The sequence below is a fragment of the Hemicordylus capensis genome, chromosome 2 (genome assembly GCF_027244095.1).
Source record: "Hemicordylus capensis ecotype Gifberg chromosome 2, rHemCap1.1.pri, whole genome shotgun sequence".
Lineage (NCBI taxonomy): Eukaryota > Metazoa > Chordata > Lepidosauria > Squamata > Cordylidae > Hemicordylus > Hemicordylus capensis.
Window position 1 is genome coordinate 395548299 of NC_069658.1, and position 18433 is coordinate 395566731.

An 18433-nucleotide genomic window follows, 5' to 3' on the forward strand; every position below is an offset into this window, starting at 1 on the left:
GAGCAAGTTGTTTTTTGGCAACTGTTTTAGAGCTGGAAGTCGAACCCTGGTGGTTGTTTGGTTCATGTGCTCAGTTATTTTTTGCTTTAGTTCTTGTTGCTTTTCTGTTAAACGGCATTTGGGTTTTTGAGGTGAAGGAAAAGGGGAGGTTGCCTGGTTTTGATTTTGAAACAGTTCAGCAACAGTGGTATCCTCTCTTTCCAACACCTCCTCCACCTGCGCCTGAGCAACTTCTTCAGTTGGTGGTAATTCTTCTTCCATATCTTGAGCCTGTGTTGCTCTTTGCAGTTCTTCCAGCTAAACACCTGTGAATACTTTATTTCTTGTTATGAATCTTCTCTGGTCTGCTAGCCTTTGTTCTGTTATTTCTGTATCTGGATGCTTCTCTTTCCAAATTTGGTACATTCTTTTTAAATAACCTCTTCTAGTTGGACTAGACTTGTAATAGCAGATCATTATTTCCTTGTTGGCATTTTTTGTATATTTTTTTCGGTTAAGCGACGTTTCTTCCAGTAACCTTGCAGTCTCCAGCCCTGGTTGCTCAACTGAAGATCCTGAGTCCTGTTGCCCACTTGCCACCAGATGTCCAGGGACTCCAGCACCTGGCGCGGTCCTTGTTGACCTGGGCGACGACCGATCCGGTATAGATTTATTAAAGTTACGTCTCACCATACTGTTGATGGGAGAGGCACTCTTTGTCTGGCTCCTCTGGTGAGACCTGTCCAGTATGGTTGGACCTCTGGCATAGCTCTCACCTTCCTCAGAGCATGAAAGCTCCACAACCACGCCAAGGTAGTGCCTCACTGGGGGACATATTAATAATAATAATAATAATAATAATAATAATAATAATTATTATTATTATTATTATTATTATTATTAATCAATCCAATTTCTATACCGCCCTTCCAAAAATGGCTCAGGGCGGTTTACACAGAGAAATAACAAACAAATAAGATGGATCCCTGTCCCCACAGGGCTCACATTCTAAAAAGAAACGTAAGATAAGACACCAGCAACAGTCACTGGAAGTACTGTGCTGAGGGTGGACAGGGCCAGTTACTCTCCCCCTGCTAAATAAAGAGAATCACCACAGTAAAAGGTGCTTCTTTGCCCAGTTAGCATATCCCAAGAGGATCAAGACATGAATTAGAAAAGAAATTAAAGCACAAGGAATAGAATAGAATAGAATAGAATAGAATAGAATAGAACAGAATAGAATAGAATAATTTTTATTACAATCATAGACCAGATTAAAAGCACAAGGTAGGGAACACTACAGGCAGGTTTCAAGGTTTTGAAATATTTCACAAAATACTTAGAACAGTCAGGATGTTTACCTTCCTTCAAAAAGAATTTGAACTTTTAAAGTGCTTCTATAACATGTAAAGCAGTTTATTCGATTAACAAATGCAATCTTATGAATATTTACTTCGAAGTAAGTCTGAATGGGTATTCAATGGGTCTTATTACCAGCTGTGTGTGCATTAGACTATCACTTAAGTCTCAACATGCAATCAAGGTGGGAGAAAAACCATTAATGATCACGGGAGTATAATCCACCTTTGAAAAATGAGCATTTTACAATGGGCTAGCTAAATATAGACAACTAGCTGGGCCAGTGCAAAGCATCTGCGTGCTAGTTCTCCCACCCTCCCACGGGCCAATCCAGCCCTGTGCCCTGCCTTCCCACCACCACCTTAAGCCGCCCCTACCATCTGGGATGGTGGAGGAGGCAGCAAAAGCTGCTTTCGCCACACTCTTCCTCTCCACTGAAGGCAGTGCCGTGCCCGTCGGCCACATCACCACTGTCTCTGCATATGTGGCAAGCCCGCCCCCACATTTTCATTGATCATTGCTAGGGCGGGGCTTGCCATGTATGCCGTTTTCATTATATATATATATATATATATATATATATATATATATATATATATATATATGGCTTGGTTCAAACAATCCAGTGAACAAAGTTGATGCTCCCTCTCCTCTCACCCCTTTCTTCCTCACCTTTTACACAAGGAATTCTGGCTGGTTAAACCACATACTGTCTGAATCCAGGAGCTGTGGTTTAGCTATGGCTTACCAATCAGGATAGGAAACAAAGATCAAATCTTTGGTTTTATATCCTGGTGGTGTGTAAGCTGCAGTTAAAGCACTGCTCCAGGTTTCAGACAACATGTGCTACTGTGGTTTAAACCAGCAAGGATTCTTGTATCACAGCTCTGCACCCAAGTTGAGGAAGAAGGGGGGAGGGGCACATAGGCCCAGAGTTTGTTTGGTTTGCTTTCTTGATCCAAACCATCCAAACTCTCTGGATTGCCTGTACTCGTTTTACTACATGTAAAATGTAGGATGCAACATGGGGCAGACAGGAGGGCTGTTCCTAGCCTGCCCTTCCTCTGAGGAGCTCTGGGCAGCAAGCAGCGTTTTCCTCATGTTATCTTCACAATAGTCCTGCCAGGTAGGCTAGGCTAAGAGAAACAGCAACTGGCCAGAGGTTGCCTGGCAAGATTCATGGCTGAGCAGTGATTTGAGCTCCCCGCTCCTGGTCTGACACTCTCACCAGAGTGCCTCTCGACCAGCAACAGAGCGTGGATATGTAGTAAAACCATCACATTTCTAAAACACTTTCCGAGTGTTCCATGGGCGTCAATTCAGTTGTCCTGACAGCAGAGGATGGGAGGTTGTGTGTGAAAGAGGCCACCAAGTGAGTTCATGTGGAGGTGACATTTGAACTCCGTCTCGTTCCTCCACTGCCACACCAGCTCTCTCTGTAGAGGGTGTCTCTGTATGTGTTTTGAAGGCAGCGAGGTGTGGGGGACAAAGCTCCCTTTATGCAACTGTATACATTAACATGAAGTAAAAGCTTACTTAACTCATGACCTGTTTAGATACCATTTTCTATGCCATGTTTCAACATGTGCTCCAGGCAGTTCATAACAGCAAAGAAAAAAACACCACAAATAATACTATTAAAAATAATAATAGAGAAATAATTATAGTTGGAAGGGATCCTGAGGTCTTTTAGTCCAAACCCCTGCTCAGTACAGGAAATTGCTACAGTATTCCTGAGAGATGACCATCCAGCCTCTGTTTGAAAAATTCAAACAAAGGAGAGCCTTCCACTGCACAAGGTAGAGTGCTCCAGCCAAAAACCAGTCACTTTATGAGAGATACTAAAATGCCAGATTTTAAAAGGATGTTTATATAGCCCTCCTGAAATGTAAGTAAAGAGAAACAACTTCTCAATCCCGGAGATGTAATTTACCTGGAGGCCACAGCTGCAGAGGCCCTACTTCTAGCAGCAGATGTTTCTATTGCATAGCTAAATGGAAACTGAAGATGGAACAGGTCTGGCAAAGATGGTGGGAAGTTTGACACAGAGAAAGGCAGTCTCTAAGATATGCCAGTCCCAGGCCAAGCAGGGCTTTATAGGTTAAAAAAACATCGCCTTGAACTGGAATAACTGGCACACAGGTAGCCAGGGTCTTTGATAAAGCAAGGCTGCACATGCTTCTGTATGGTAATTAACAAGAGATGGGCTGCACTGAGGCTTCTGAGTCATCTTCAAGGGCAGCCCTACATAAAGTACAGTCAAGCCTTGGAAGTCACAGAAGAATGGATCATTACAGGGAGCTCCCTGGCCTTCTGAAGTGGCAACAGCAAGCTCCTCAGATGTAATTGACAGAACACAGCACTGGAGATTACAGGAACCTTCTTGTTAAAAAGCAAGGCAGGTTCCAGGATGATATCAAGGCTGTGGATATATATATATATAAACGGATTAGTGACCACTAATCAATGATTTCATGTTTAACTCCTCCACAATACATGGATTTCCCACCAGGATTATCTGGGTCCGTTTCAGTTTGCTCATTCTCATCCATCTGAAACTTCCAAGCACTGTTAGAGACAGAAACTGAAGTTCCCAGATGCTTAGTCCATTATATATTTTCAAGAGTTTGTTTGTGCAAAATAAAGCCATACTTCCCGATGGCCTACAGAGATCGGGGATGTGCAAAACATTTCAAGCTTGAAACAGAACACCCTTAAAATAAAAGGCCTGTTTCAAGCTTAAAACCACCCCATTTCGACTGGAACATTTCTAGTGATTTGAGTGCCGTTTTGGAGGCCTGTTTTTCCCTTTCCCTTTCCAATTGGTTTTCTGGCACTGGCTTCCGATCTCCTTGCTTCTTAGTTGGCCTGTTATCAGACAAATCAAGTGTTGTCATGTGCAACTATGCCATTGGCTGGGGGGAGGGAGGAGGAGAGGGGATCAAAAAAGGAGGAAATTCCAGAATGTAATCAAAGAGATTGAGAGGCAGACAAAGAGAGCCCTCACATCAGGAGAGGATGAAGGAATCAAGGAAGGTTTGATTTTGTGGTTTTCTTTTCTCAGCATTGAGTATATTATGCTGTGCTATTGCTGCTATAACTGGTTTGCTGGATCTCAAACTGACAAAGGCAGAACTTGGATGCCCACCTTCCTTGAGTTGTGGTTTTTAGTTTGTTTGCAAGATTGTGTTGTGTTAAGAAATGGACAATGGCAGCTCTCTGGTGTAATATTTCCTTGGTGATTGCTGTGATGAACCATGTCTGGCCTTGAACCAAACTTCAACTTGGGCTTTACTCACTGATGATATGATGGATATTTCCCCAGAGCTTCATGCAGATGTTAAATTACATCCATGAAAACAATGGCCCTTGTAAAGCACCTATCTTCCGAGGAGCCAAACTTGCTTCCTCAATGGTCATCCTCCAAATCCAGTCAGACAAAAAGGAATGAAGCCATCAGAGCACAGGCTCCAACACCCTGACCTGATGTTTCAAGCAGTCCAGCAGAAAAATATTGCCCACACAGTATGAACAACTGCTGAGAGGTCCACATTCAGCAGTGAAGTATTCTCCGTCAGTCTCCAGATGTGCATCATCCACCAGGAATATCAACACCATCTTTATCCCAAAACCAGGTCTGAAACCAGACTAAAAAGAAGGATAAGCCATCCAACACCATCTGGATTTGCTCTCCAAAAAGGGGAGATTAGACAAAGGACTAGAATTGCCTATATACTACTTATTCCGATTTTTTTTAAAGACAGGATGGATTTAACAGAAGAGACTCTCTCTCTCCTCCAAAAAGGTTTTCATAACTTTAGTCAGAGGCCCCACAGTATCTTCTCAGCTAAACTTCTTCAGCTGTATGAAAGAGTGGTCTAAGGAACAAGTAGTAGCCTTCACAACACTCAATATCTTCAGGAAATTATCCAAGCAATCTTTGTGCAGAGTTGGTACACGTGAAGCTTCTATTATCAACTCAGTAACAGCAGCAGTATACAAGTTCAACTGAAACTAAGTGACTTTATCAGCCAAGAACTGAACAAAGTCATCACAGCAAGCAACACATCATTCACCATCCAGGAGGCTGAAATTAATAGGTTCTAAAACATCTAGAAAATCTCAGCTGGCTATGATTCAGTAGATGCACTGGGGGCAAAGTGGGGGGGGGGCGCTCTTCACCACCTTTACAGTCCCCTCATAGGCATCCATACAGGCTCCAGAGCATGCTTGGTTAAATTCACTGCAAATCCCCTAACTTGGCAAAGAGGCTGGCCCTATCCACTCCCAGCACAGTACCTCCAGTGACTGTTGCTGGTGTCTATTTTAGATTGTGAGCCCTTTGGGGGCAGGGATCCATCTTATTTATTTATTATTTCTCTGTGTAAATTGCCCTAAGCCATTTTTGGAAGGCTGTTATGTTTTACTACTTGAGCTCACACTCTCTGCCTACTTGCTTCAGTCCCCGCCCCCACAGCTCTCAGGCAAACCATGGACAGGCTCCTATAAACCTACCAAAGAGGACACTAAGGAGTAACCTTGTCAATTGTTTTAATAGTTAACTTTTTAAATTTTAATTGTCGATATATGTTAATCTTTTTATTGGTCATTTTAATTGTCTTGTAAACTGCCCAGAGAACTTGCGTTTGGGGCGGTATAAAAATATGCTAAATAAATAAATGAATAGCCTCTGCTAATCTTCTACTCTCCGGCCAAGAAGTTATCAAGAGGTTTTACTGCTGCAATTTAGAAGGCAGCACTGACAGAACTATATCAGTACGGCACTACAACTAACAAACATAATGCCTTTTAAGCTGCAAGAGAGATACCTAATTCTGGGGAGATAGCTACACCAAGACTGAGGAAAGGCAAGAGGGCAGAGTGCTGCAGCATTGGCACAAATAGGAAGTTCTGGAATGGGAGAAAGGGGAAGGGAGAAGTCTTTTACATTACCTTAAAGTGAGTAAGTAGCCACTAATTCAAATATCCATTTGAAATATACAAGGTCTGATGGGATGACACTTGTATCTTGATCACTCCCCTACAAATGGCAGGGAGTGAGACAATGCCAGCACTTCCTGTTCACCCCATGCAGCTGTCCCATCACTAATAATACTGCTTGTGACATTCAAATATGGCATGCACATGTGCACTCCAACACATACAGGTCCAGACTGTGCACATGTGCACTCCAACACATACAGGTCCAGACTGTGAAGTCAACATCCAATCTGGGATATCGATTGTGCAGTCTGCCTATGAATACCGAAGTTTGCACACAATCGATCTGAATGTTCTATCTGTGCTTGGATGGCTGGTGACATCAGTGCCAGGACTAGCACATCAGAGGGGCAGGGAACAAGAGCATGGTCTCACTCTCAATCACACATAGAGGAGTGAACCAGCAAGAATATTGTTCTAACTTTTATAGAAGATGGAAGGAACAAAGAAACAAAACAAACAGAATCAAGGTACAACTTGCTTGTTGAAATCACAATAGCTGTATTAGACAGACACAAGCCACATTTTCACCAATAAAGGTTCCCATCTGGCATGCAGCAAGTCCTTACCTCATGAACCCCAGGAACATTATTAAGATAAGACTGACCAACCAACCAGCAGTAGCAAAAGCCTTCGGCATAGTTAACGCTCCTGTCCCAACTATGAGATTGAACATGTACACCAGGCCAACCTGTAATTATAGAGATCATAAGTGTTAGAACTAGTGCTGAAGAAATTAGTCATGATAGTGCCAGCAGCCTTAAAGTTCACGGAATCAAGGAACACATTTTTATGTGGCCCCTTCATTTTACCATGGCTGCCATTACCCCACCATATTATTTTCCTCTGTGACCAACATCACAGCACTTATTTTTCAATTGTGTAAAATGGCAAAATAGCAAGACAAATATTGATCTGTAACACTCAGCTGTATCTACTCCTGGAAAATAAGAACCTGGCATACTGTTATCACCACCATCACCACAAATATTATATGGCTTTTCAACAACAAAAAGTTCTCAAAGCAGTTTACACAGAAAAAGAAATAGGATAGTCCCCTGTCCCCAAAGGGCACACAATTTAAAAAAAGACCATAAGGTAGAAACCAGCAACAGCCCCTGGAAAGAAGCGGTACTGTGGTACAATAGAGCCAATTGCTCTCCCCCTAATAAATACAAGGGAGTCCCCACTTTAAAAGCACTGTGCCTTAATTACTTCTCAACTTGATTACTGCAGGGCTGCCCTTGAAGACTGCAGCTAATACTAACCACAGAGAGCACATTACACTAGTGCTAAAAGAGCTTCATCAACTATTTTACTTGATGTTGCTCTTCTGTTTTTTCCTTTGTGTATGTCTTTTTATAAAAGTTTTTTAATATATAAATATATTTACCAAATAGTCAGCATTTCAGAGAATATCAGTCTGCATTATAGTAAAAATGAAATTCTAGGCATTAGATTTGTATAGCTTTCATACAGCATAGGTTTAGAACAGTCCCAAGGTCTAGGTCCTTCTAAAAATCTCTCCTGCTTCCCCCACTACCAACACCTTGCAATCATCTATCTATTCTATATTATTTTCTCCCTGATATATCAGATTTTAAGGGGTAAGGTAAATACTTGCATCTTCTCCCTTATGTGTTAGAAACAATTATTAGATAAATGTACAAGCAGTAGAACCTGCTCTTCTGATAGTAAAGCCCCACAAACCTCTCCATCACATACATTTTCAAAAATGGAAAATCTCAAGAGACTCTGCTTCTATAAATTCTACCATAAACCTGTTTCATCCCTTAGGTTCAAAGCTTGTTCCAACAGGGGAAGCCTATGGCCATTCCGAACTCCTCAAGGCCCTCTTTTACAAAAAAAAATAATTTACTAAATGTTTTTTTCTATAACAAGTAACAATATACAAAATGAAAGGAACACAGCAAGAGCAGGTTTTACCCATAATCTTCCCACCGCAAGACTCCCCCATCCCAAGACAAAGCAAAACAAGGACAAACAAAAGAAATTCAGAAGTTGTAAATTCAATACTCCTTAGTCTGGACTCTTAAAAGTCCAGAGTCCACAGAGATTCCAAAACATATATTTTGCCTCAATAGGTATATAGTCCTGAATGAGTATATAGTCCTGATTCCTCAGTTTAAGATTGCAAGCGAAAGTGACAGAGGGTGGGTTTGCAGGATTGCCAGGAAGTCAATAAGCCAGAAACCAGAAGTTCCTGGCAAATGTGTCATCTGAACCTATTATCTGCCAACTCCTGTAATCAGCTGGGTGGAGAATGTTGCCAGAAGGTCAAGCAGAGGGTTTGGGAAATGGATATGGGCAAGTTCAGATGACAAGCTCACCAGGCTTAATGACCTCCCAGCAGCCCTGAAAACCTGCCCAGACTATCACCAGGGCTGGCTGAAGGCAGGAGCCAAAATGGCACTGGCCAGGAGTGATGATGTTTAAGGATGTCAAAACTGCTGGTGGCTGCGCCACTGGCCTGCGGTGCCCCTCTGCCAGGCAGCCAATTGTGCAACCAATAGCACTGGGCAGGCGGCAGCCAACCTGCCCAATCTTCTCTTGCATGGGCAGCGGGGTGGTGTGCTGTCAGGGCCAAGTGCAGACCAGCCTGCCTGTAGCCAGGCCGGTCTTCCCCGCACTCTCTTGTGCGAGCATGTTATATGACTCACAGCACGCACGCCACACATCCCACAAGGGCAGCACCAGGGCAAGGGGGAGCAGACTCGGAAGCAGGGCTATCCTCTGGGCCTCCTCTGAGCAAGGCAATCACCCTCAGCCGCACTTGGAGGTAGGTTGTTTAGATCCCGCTCAGGTTGAATCAGGAAGGTTGAACTCTGAATGAACGTGTACGCACACTGCCTCCTTGAACTGTCACCCTGAGTAAAACTCATTTTGAATACACATGAAACAAGTTGTTCTAGTAAGAACTAATCAGCCTACTTTCCTTTCACTGTCTCTACAACTGGACTAAATTTGGTTCAAATCAAGGTCTAAGTTAGATCTCTTGCACCTCAAATGTTCATGCGTCCGCCATCTTGGATCAGGGTGGATGACATCATTACAAACTACACCATTGAGGTGTCCCTGTGAGTCACTCACTAAAACTGTACCAAATTTGGTTCAAATCGGTTAGACAGTCCTCAAGTTAGTGCACTTGCGCCTCAAAAGTTCACATGTCCACCATCCTGGATCGGAGTGGATTACATCATCACAAACTACACCATTGGGGCATTGCTATGTGTCCATACAGCTGTAGTAGATCTGGTTCAAATCAGTTAGACTGTCCAAAAGTTAGTACATTTGTGCTTCAAAAATTTATGTGTCTGCCATCTTGAATTGGGTTGGATGACATCGTCACAATCTACGCCATTGAGGTGTCCCTATGTGTCCCTACAGCTGTAGCACATTTGGTTCAGATCGGTTAAGCAGTTCACAAGTTAACCCACTTGCACCTCCAAAGTTTACACATCTGCCATCTTGAATCGGTGTGGATGACATCATCACAAACTATGCCATTGAGGTGTCGCTGTGTGTCACTCACTGCAACTGTACCCAATTTGGTTCAAGTGGGTTAGACAGCCCACAAATTAGCTGGCTTGCGCCTCAGATGTTCACGCTACCACCATCTTGGATTGAGGTGGATGACATTGTCACAAACTACACCGCTGAAGTGTCCCTACAACTATACCTGATTTGGTTCATATTGGTCCAGGCACTGTGAAGTTAAGGGGGGGCAGGTGGGTGGGTGGACACACACAGACAGAGACACACAGAGACAGAGACAGACAGACAGACACACACACACACACACACACACACACACAGAGACAGACAGACAGACAGATAGACACACACACACACACAGAGACAGACACACACAGAGAGAGACACACAGACACAGACAGCCGGGTGATCTCATAAGCCTACTGGAAAGTAGGTTAAAAAATAAAGGGAACACTGAAGGGAGAATTGTTTGCTTGCTGCTTGCTCTTGATTGTTTCTGTAGCCTCAGCTTTGCTATGGCCAGTGTGCCTCTGATTAGTATCAGCAGCTTGTAAGTAGGGAGGGTGGTGGATTTGGCAGGGAGGGGGTAGTTGTTCGCTTGCTTTTTGCTTGCTTGTTTGCTTCTGCAGCCTAAGCTCTAGCCATGGCCAGTGTGCCTATGAAGGAGGCAGGATAATTAATTTGGTGGGGGTGGGGAGTCCTACTTGCTATTGAAATGTTGAGGTGGCCCTACACATACTGATTCACCCCCAGTCCCGTGCCCCTCTAGGGACAGCCCTGGCGGGGTCAGTCTGTTTAAGAAGTTCCTCACTTCTAGGCTACATTCACCTCCAACCTATCAAACTAACCGTGCAACACGGGAAGGTTGCACTAGCGTGCAAAGCACGGAACACGCAGAGGAGTGTCATGTCAGGCAATCGGGGAAGGGGATGCATGGAGTGCCAAGCGGCTGGAGGGGGATGCACAGCACCATGGAGTGAGGCCGTGGTGATCAGGGCAGGCTGGATGCAGCCCAGGGTGCTGTGCAGCGTGGTCAGTGTTGGAGTCATGTAGAAAGAGAGAGCGGACTAGTGGAAGAAGGGGCAAGGAGAGGCATGGGGGTGGGCAGGTGAGAGAAGGTGGGAAGGGTTTATTTCACTGTCATGGGAGCCCCTGCTGCACAAGGACAAATGAGCCAGGTAGGCTGTGCACCCTCTGACCGTATGCGAGTGGGTGGGGGAGACAGAGAAAAACTGGCCAAGGGCACCACAACCCCTTGAGCTGGCACTGACTATCACAAGGCTTTAAACCATGCAAAGTGGACAAAAGCAAGCACAGCATGACCAGCTAGTTCTTAAAATAGCCATTTCACACAATTTTTTAAAAATTCCTTTCCAGCATGCATGGCAGAGCGCTCCTAAAAGTTAACACAGCAAGCCCAGGAACCTCAGTCATGCTTGGGCACATGTCTTTTTCATGTTGTGTGAAACAGTCTTTTTTTTAAAAAAAAAAAAAAACATGCACTAAGCAGCTGACCATTGTGGCAAGATTTGAAAAGTGTGTAAAATATTACAAACAGGAGAGTGGATCCGAATTTACATATTTTTGCCCAATATGCCTATTATATTTTATTTCTAAAACTTAATAATTATATGTATATATAAATAAAAACATAAATACAATAGAGATGTCCGAATTACTACTACTACTACTACAATATTGATATACCACTTGTCAACCAAAGTTCTCAAAGTGGTTTACACAGAAAAATAAATAATACAGCAAGGAGATGGTCTAATTAAGCTAAACGTTACTTCTTCAGGCATCTTAACAATAACAGAACATGTTTTACATTAATGACTTGATTGAAAAGAAGGAAAGCGTCAATATGTAATTTTAATATGCAACCTTAAAAGCTGACTCTGTGAGTCTGTGATGCTGGTCAATAAGTATGCCTGTAAGAAAAGTACACATTTACTTAAATTTCATCTTCTCTGGGATAAAGTCAGCTGAATGTAAAATAGCCAAGTTTATTTGTACCATCTAAAACAGTTAGGCAACTTTAGTTCTCCAGCTGTTATTGTTGCTGGGAATGATGAGATTTCTAGTTCAACACTGGAGAGCCCAAGTTGCCTTCCCCTGCTTTAGATGGTTAGAAGTCTGGACTTTAAGTGAAACATGACACTTCGCAAACATTATACTTACAGAAAAATACAAATTTATTACTTATTGCACTTATATGTCATGCTTTCCCTGAGACTCTCAGAGTAGATTAATCATGGGTTCCCATTCAGCCTCCCACTCAACAAACTTTATAGGGCCAAACCTGCTTCATGTGATATCTGACAATTATCTGAGCCAAAATTATGTCATTTTGAACATTGCTTTCACAATGCCACATCCAACTGCTCCTTAAGAACCCTACCCACTGCCCAAGACACCTACTACTTATGACCTTCGGACTTATTTTCTCCTCTGTTACTACAACATCCATCATAATGCACTGGATTTTAAAACACTGTTCAGTGATGCAGCTTCAATGCAATTATGTACTTTGAAAATTCACTAGCGTTTCTGTAGAGTGCATTTGGCAAGGTGTACATGCATTAAGGCAGTTTGCTTTCAATATAGTACTATAGATAATATAATGTTTTATTTATTTTTTAAAGAGGAGCAAGAAACTTTAACTCCAATAAATTTTAGGATATATGGAGGTGAATAAAGGAAGAGAGTGTGCTAGTAAAATGCCATGTTCAGATTTCGGGGTTTATTTGTTTTTTAAAGACTTGCATTAGGATGATGCAAATGACCAAATCAACAATTCAGAACCAAAACAAGATCCTAGATAAACAGGAGAAACCTGCATTACAGCGCTGCTTGTAATTGTTTTGACATTATCTCGTTCCTGAAGCAGGAGGAAATCTAGTAACAAAACTGCCATGCATAAAAAGAGCACTTGTGGACAAACAACTGGCTAAATATGACCCTGCAACAAAATGCCAATTATACCAATGTTAAATACTTACATAGGGAGAGTAGAGCTCCCCGGTATCAGTGATGCCCCCAGCCATAGCAAAGGGGTTAGCGTGGTAGCCTTGGATAGAGAAGTCACTCTGTTTTGATCCTGTCACTGTTAACCTGAAAAAAACAAGTCTGCTTACTTGTGTCAGAACAACTGCCCATAATGCAATCCTAACGGCAGTTCATTGCCACATTAAAGGATGTCTTGCAGCTTGAGGCTGCTGCCAGTCTCCTTCGCAAGCAAAAGTAGAGTCTCCTATTTTGGCTAGTGCTTGGATTTTAACCCTGGATTCTTAACCCTTATTTATTTATTTTACAGTTATATCCCATGGGCCACAATCCCTTCCCTACTGACCTACCATTCGAGTACAAAATTGTTAACCAGAAAGATCTCCCTTTCACTTCAAAAGTGTGTACTCCAAGTAGATTGCAAAAGGTAAAATTTACTTTAAGAACTTCAATTCACAACTGATCAATATAAATCAAGAAAAAATATGGATTTAGATCATGGATTTAAATCCAAGAATCCCACTTTGAAATTAATGTATTCCTGACAAGCACATATTATACTACGCATTACTATAACAAAATATATCACTTTGCAAAGTTTAGCCTTTATAAAACCTAAGAGCATAATCCAAAATCTTTGGTCATGCAGCTCATGAACCCTTTACACTGCAGAATTATATCTGCTGGGGGGAAACAAACTATTTCCAAATACATATTATAGCACTGAATTATGAGAGTTCTGGTTCTTTCTTTTGGAAAGTTCTTAAGTTAATGAATAAAATAGTGCTTATCCATGAGATGGAAAGAAAATGATCATGCTGTATGGTTAATTGAGTCAACAAATATTTATAATGTGACAACTAAACACACTGCAGAATTCAGGTAGACAGCATAAAAAACTACAGATATCAATCAGCCTTATTAACTCAGTGGACTGGTCAGACAATTTAAATCATGGCTGAGACTTTCACAAACCAGCCACAGCTAACCTCAGGCTCACATATTCCCTCTCCTCTCCTTAACATGCAAGAGGAAAGTGAACACTTTTGCTTTCACTTTAATAACAATCACAGTTCCATGTTACATATAAACATGGGCAACTGTGATTTGTTACTAATGAGAATTAGGACATGCCCAGACCATACCATCTCACATGCGAGGGGAGGGGGAGACAGACTCACCATGGTTCATTTGTGATCAATCTAAACCACAATTCAAAACATCATCTGAACCAGGCCAGGGGAGGACTTTGGTAGGGGTGTGCAATTCGGGATTTCGGGTGATTCGGCTCGGACCCGAACCGAATCACCCCTGTTCTGTTTTGTGCCCGAATCTGGGTCACCCGAATCACCCTTGATTCGGTTCGGATTCGGATTTAACCCAAATCCGAATCGATTCGGGGGGGTAAAAAGGGGCCCAGGGGCAAAATTTTGGGGTGGGGTGGTAGTGCCCAATGGGTAGAGTCTACCACCCCAATTTCAGGGGGATTTTTTCTGAGGTGTGAATTCTCATTCTATCATAGCAAATGAGATTTTTTTCAATTAAACAACTCTCATGACCCCACTTTCACTTTTTCACACTTTCCTTTACTATGAATAATATGAGGAAGTAATCAGTTTAGCACACTTCACCTTATGAAGACAAACCTCATACAAATAAATTCACCATAATTCACCCCTCTGCGCAATCACTCTTAAATTGGGGATGGGTGGTAGCCTCCACCCATTAGGCACTATCTACCAGCCCACCCCACTCCTTTGGGGCAGATCCACTTTCTGCCCCCAATCTGCCCCAAAGACACCCAAACTTCAAAAATTCTCAAAAAATCAGCCCTCTGCCCAATCCCCCTGAAATTGGGGTGGTAGCCTCCACCCATTAGGCACTACCACCCCACCCTACTCTTTTGGGGCAGATCCACTTTCTGCCCCCAAACTGCCCCAAAGTCACTAAAACTTCAAAAATTCTCAAAAAATCAGCCCTTTGTCCAAACCCCCTGAAATTGGGGTGGTAGCCTCCACCCATTAGGCACTACCACCCCACCCCACTATTCTGCCCCAGGCCCCACTTTCTGCCCCAATATGCCCCAATCTGCCCCAAAGATATGAAATTTTCAGAAATTTACCAAAAATCAGCCCTTTGCCCAATCCCCCTGAAATTGGGGTGGTAGCCTGCACCCATTAGGCACTACCACCCCACCCCACTCCTTTTGCCCAGATCCCATGCTATGCCCCCGAACTGCCCCAAAGTCACTAAAACTTTAAAAAATCGCCAAAAATCAACCGTGAATCGAATCACCCTAATTTTTCATGCCTGAAATTCGGGTGATTCGGCTCGTGCCCGAAAAATATCGGGGGACATCGGGGGTGATTCGGTTCGGCCCCGAATCACCCGAAATTGTTCGTTTCAGGCACAGATCGTTCTGTGCCCGAAATTTTTTGCACATCCCTAGACTTTGGTAAAATGCTGGCCCACAATAATCCATGCAGCACATGACTTCATATCATTTATAATATGTAACCTCAGAAATCAGATCTTTTCCCCCACCATGGTTCCGTTTTATATTAAAAAAAGCTGCCTCCAGTGCACTATATTTGCTATATAGTCATGATTCTGCTCTAAGGAAATGATACGTAAGATTTAAAAGGTTTGTACTGAATTCAGATTTGCTTTTAAATCATTTGTTAACATTTATTAGTTAGTTTCTTTTTTTAGATTATGGTACATTATTCAACACAATCAATTAATACCCAGTTTAAATCCTTTTTAAAAAAATCTATTTTCTTCCAGCCCACTTCAGTTTGAAATTATATGATGCATCCCCTTCCACCTCAAATTACAATCAGCTGACAAATAAAGTCCATTCCTCAAACTTTTCAAAACATCCACCCAGAATGATCTTACATTACTAGAACAAGGTTTAAAGCGAATAATAAAACAGCCTCACAATGATACAAAGAACTACTACAATGACAACGGACAGGGGTTATATACACCATAGTTATCTCACTCACACCAAGTTTCTTCATGTGAATACATGCCCAGGGAACATCTGGAATGCTAAAATGCATTAAAAAAATTGTGTGACCTGGTACTAAGATTCTTACCTATCATATTACCAATTCTACTTATCTAAAGATAGATGCAGGAGCTGGAAGAGAAGCACAACTATCATGACACTCTGTGTGCCTGAATGTATAACGCATTTCTACATTACTCTCCAGGGCACTGCTTTCTTATTTCTGGACAACATCACAAAACCCCGCCCCGTCTGCTTGAAGCTTGATGACTGCAGTTCTTTATTGCAGGAAAACACTCTTCTAAGTTCTTAGTTCCCGTTTGCACTTCAAGTATCCTAGCTTATATATACCACCTTTCTACCATGGTTGACCTCCAAAACAGTGAACATAACTCCATTAAAACAGTTAAAAATAAAAGACATCATTATACACACACATAAAAGAGCACATCTAGAGCATTTAGAAGCAGCTAAAAACTTTATATAAACAAATGGATCATAGAACAAATCAATCTAGAATTTTCACTCAAGGCACAAATGACCAGGCTCAAACTACCATACTTCGGACACATTATGCGAAGATCCAGATCCCCTGAGAAGTCCATAATCCTGGGGAAAGTTGAAGGAAGGAGAAGAAGATGACCGGCAGCAAGGTAGATGGACCCGATTATCACAGCAATGAATGCACCACTGAGAGACCTTAGAGGCCAAGTAGAAGACAGATCATCCTGGAGAGAACCTATCTATGTGGTCGCTAAGAGTCGACACCGACTTGACGGCACTTAATCAATCAATCAAAAGCTTTAAGGCAGTTTTTAGTCCATGCTGGTAGGAGAAAAAGAACCAAACAGACTTTGCCAGGCTGATCTTCTTTAGGAAGAAAGTTCCACAGCTTGGAGTTTTCACAGCTGGGGTACAATCACAGAGAAGGTCCTCTCTCTGGTAGTCACCTGCCTAATCTCTGTAGGCAAGGATACCTAGAGAAGAGTCTCCGATTATGTTCTCAGCTACCAGCAGGCTCACAGAGGAGTAGGTTGTCATTGTATCTTCGTCAGACTGTTTACAGCTATAAAGTTTTACTTGGACTTATCTAGAGGAAAGCTGATAACATGGCCACTGGGGTTGGATGTAACTACTAGAAGCAGCAGATAACATCAGATAAAGGGCACAGTTCATTTGGGGGGAAAGTCTGATATTTGAGGCAGCAACTGACTGCAAGGCACAAATGCATGCAAAGAGCAGGAAACATATTTGGATCAGTTTCATGCCACAAAGTCTAATTCAAATATAAAAGTAGAACTAGAGGCTTAACTGCCCAATTGGGTAGCTGCTAGAGGTAGCTTATTTTATTTTATTGTTTTTTTATTTAACATATTTCTATATCACCCAAAATGTGAGTCTCTGGACGGTTTACAATTACAATAATTTAAATATTAAAATCATTTAAAAGTCAACATTAAAAATATTAAAGCTATAAATCTAATTAAAAGCCTGGGTGAATAAATGTGTCTTCAATGTCTTTTTTAAAGTTGCCAGAGATGGAGAGGTTCTTATTTTACTCTCAGCATTTCCGAAACTGATTACAATTTTTCTCCAAAGTTACAAAATATCCTACACGACATATGCTACTTATTCATTATTGCCCAGGGAGACAGAAGGGTGGTATTCTCCCACCCTTCAAAGGAAGTTTACAAGTGATTGCGATTCAAATCACAATTAATTACTGGAAACAGAACTGAGAAGCACCAAACTGTCCTTTCATAGGCTAGCTCGCAGTAGAAGTTCCGATTTAAATTGCAGTCACTTTCATCTCACAGTCTGCAGCAGAAATCCAATCTCCAAGTCTTGCCTAAGCTAGGGATATCTATGCCATAACACGTGTCGGTTTTTAAAATGCCTCTTTGAGCTTTTTACACACACCCCATCTATGCATATGTCCTTCTTCGAAGAGACAGGCGACCGTGTTAAAACTGCCCCTGCTGCTCGGCAGGAGGAGACAGACCACCAAGCTCACCCCAGGGTAGCTTGTTCGCCTGCATGGGCTACTCCACGGAGCACCCCACGGGCAAAGCAACCACGCCTCCCTAAGAGTAAGGAAAGACCACCTTCAGAGAGGCCAGGTGTCCAGAGGTAGTCCCGCTGGCCGGGCGTTCCCTCGGGCGCGCCACGTCCCTTGCCTCACCCGTGGATGGTCATCATTACCACCACCACCGCTAGCTAGCTTCCTTCTCTGCTTCCAAGGCTCAAGCTCCTCCAGACTCACTCAGCCTCCACGGCACTGCACGCGCGACCTCCCGCTCCCGCCTTATCTCGCACAGACTTTACCATTCACGCCATGCAAGCCTGGAGCGCTCCCCGGCAATGCCCGGCCCAACAACTCCAAGCCGGTTTCCCCCAGTACTGTAATGCTCAGAGCATAAATCACGAGGCGCATGCCCAGAAGCAGGGGCAACTAAATCCGGCCTCCTTCTTCCTCAAGACAGCAACCACTTTCCCCGCGCGTGACCACAGCTGTCCCAGCCCCGTCCTAAGCTGATTGGGCCTGATCTAAAC

General features: G+C 42.8%; 1 protein-coding gene across 4 annotated transcripts in view; it reads right to left on the reverse strand.

Moving 5' to 3' along the window:
- Positions 1-18337, reverse strand: part of TMEM104 (transmembrane protein 104) — a 109183-nt gene extending 90846 nt beyond the window's left edge. For 3 of the 4 annotated variants that reach the window (XR_008315244.1, XM_053291088.1, XM_053291085.1), the window contains exons 1-3: positions 18206-18337; positions 12861-12972; positions 6909-7030 (exon numbers count right to left, since the gene is read on the reverse strand). Coding sequence is in view for 3 of the 4 variants with exons in the window: in XM_053291088.1 (XP_053147063.1) it covers positions 6909-7030; positions 12861-12905 (167 nt within the window). In the remaining variant the exon portion in view is untranslated. Of the gene's footprint in view, positions 1-6908; positions 7031-12860; positions 12988-18205 lie in introns of all 4 variants that reach the window. The other variant, XM_053291086.1, reaches the window with a different exon arrangement.
- Positions 18338-18433: the final 96 nt, after the last annotated feature.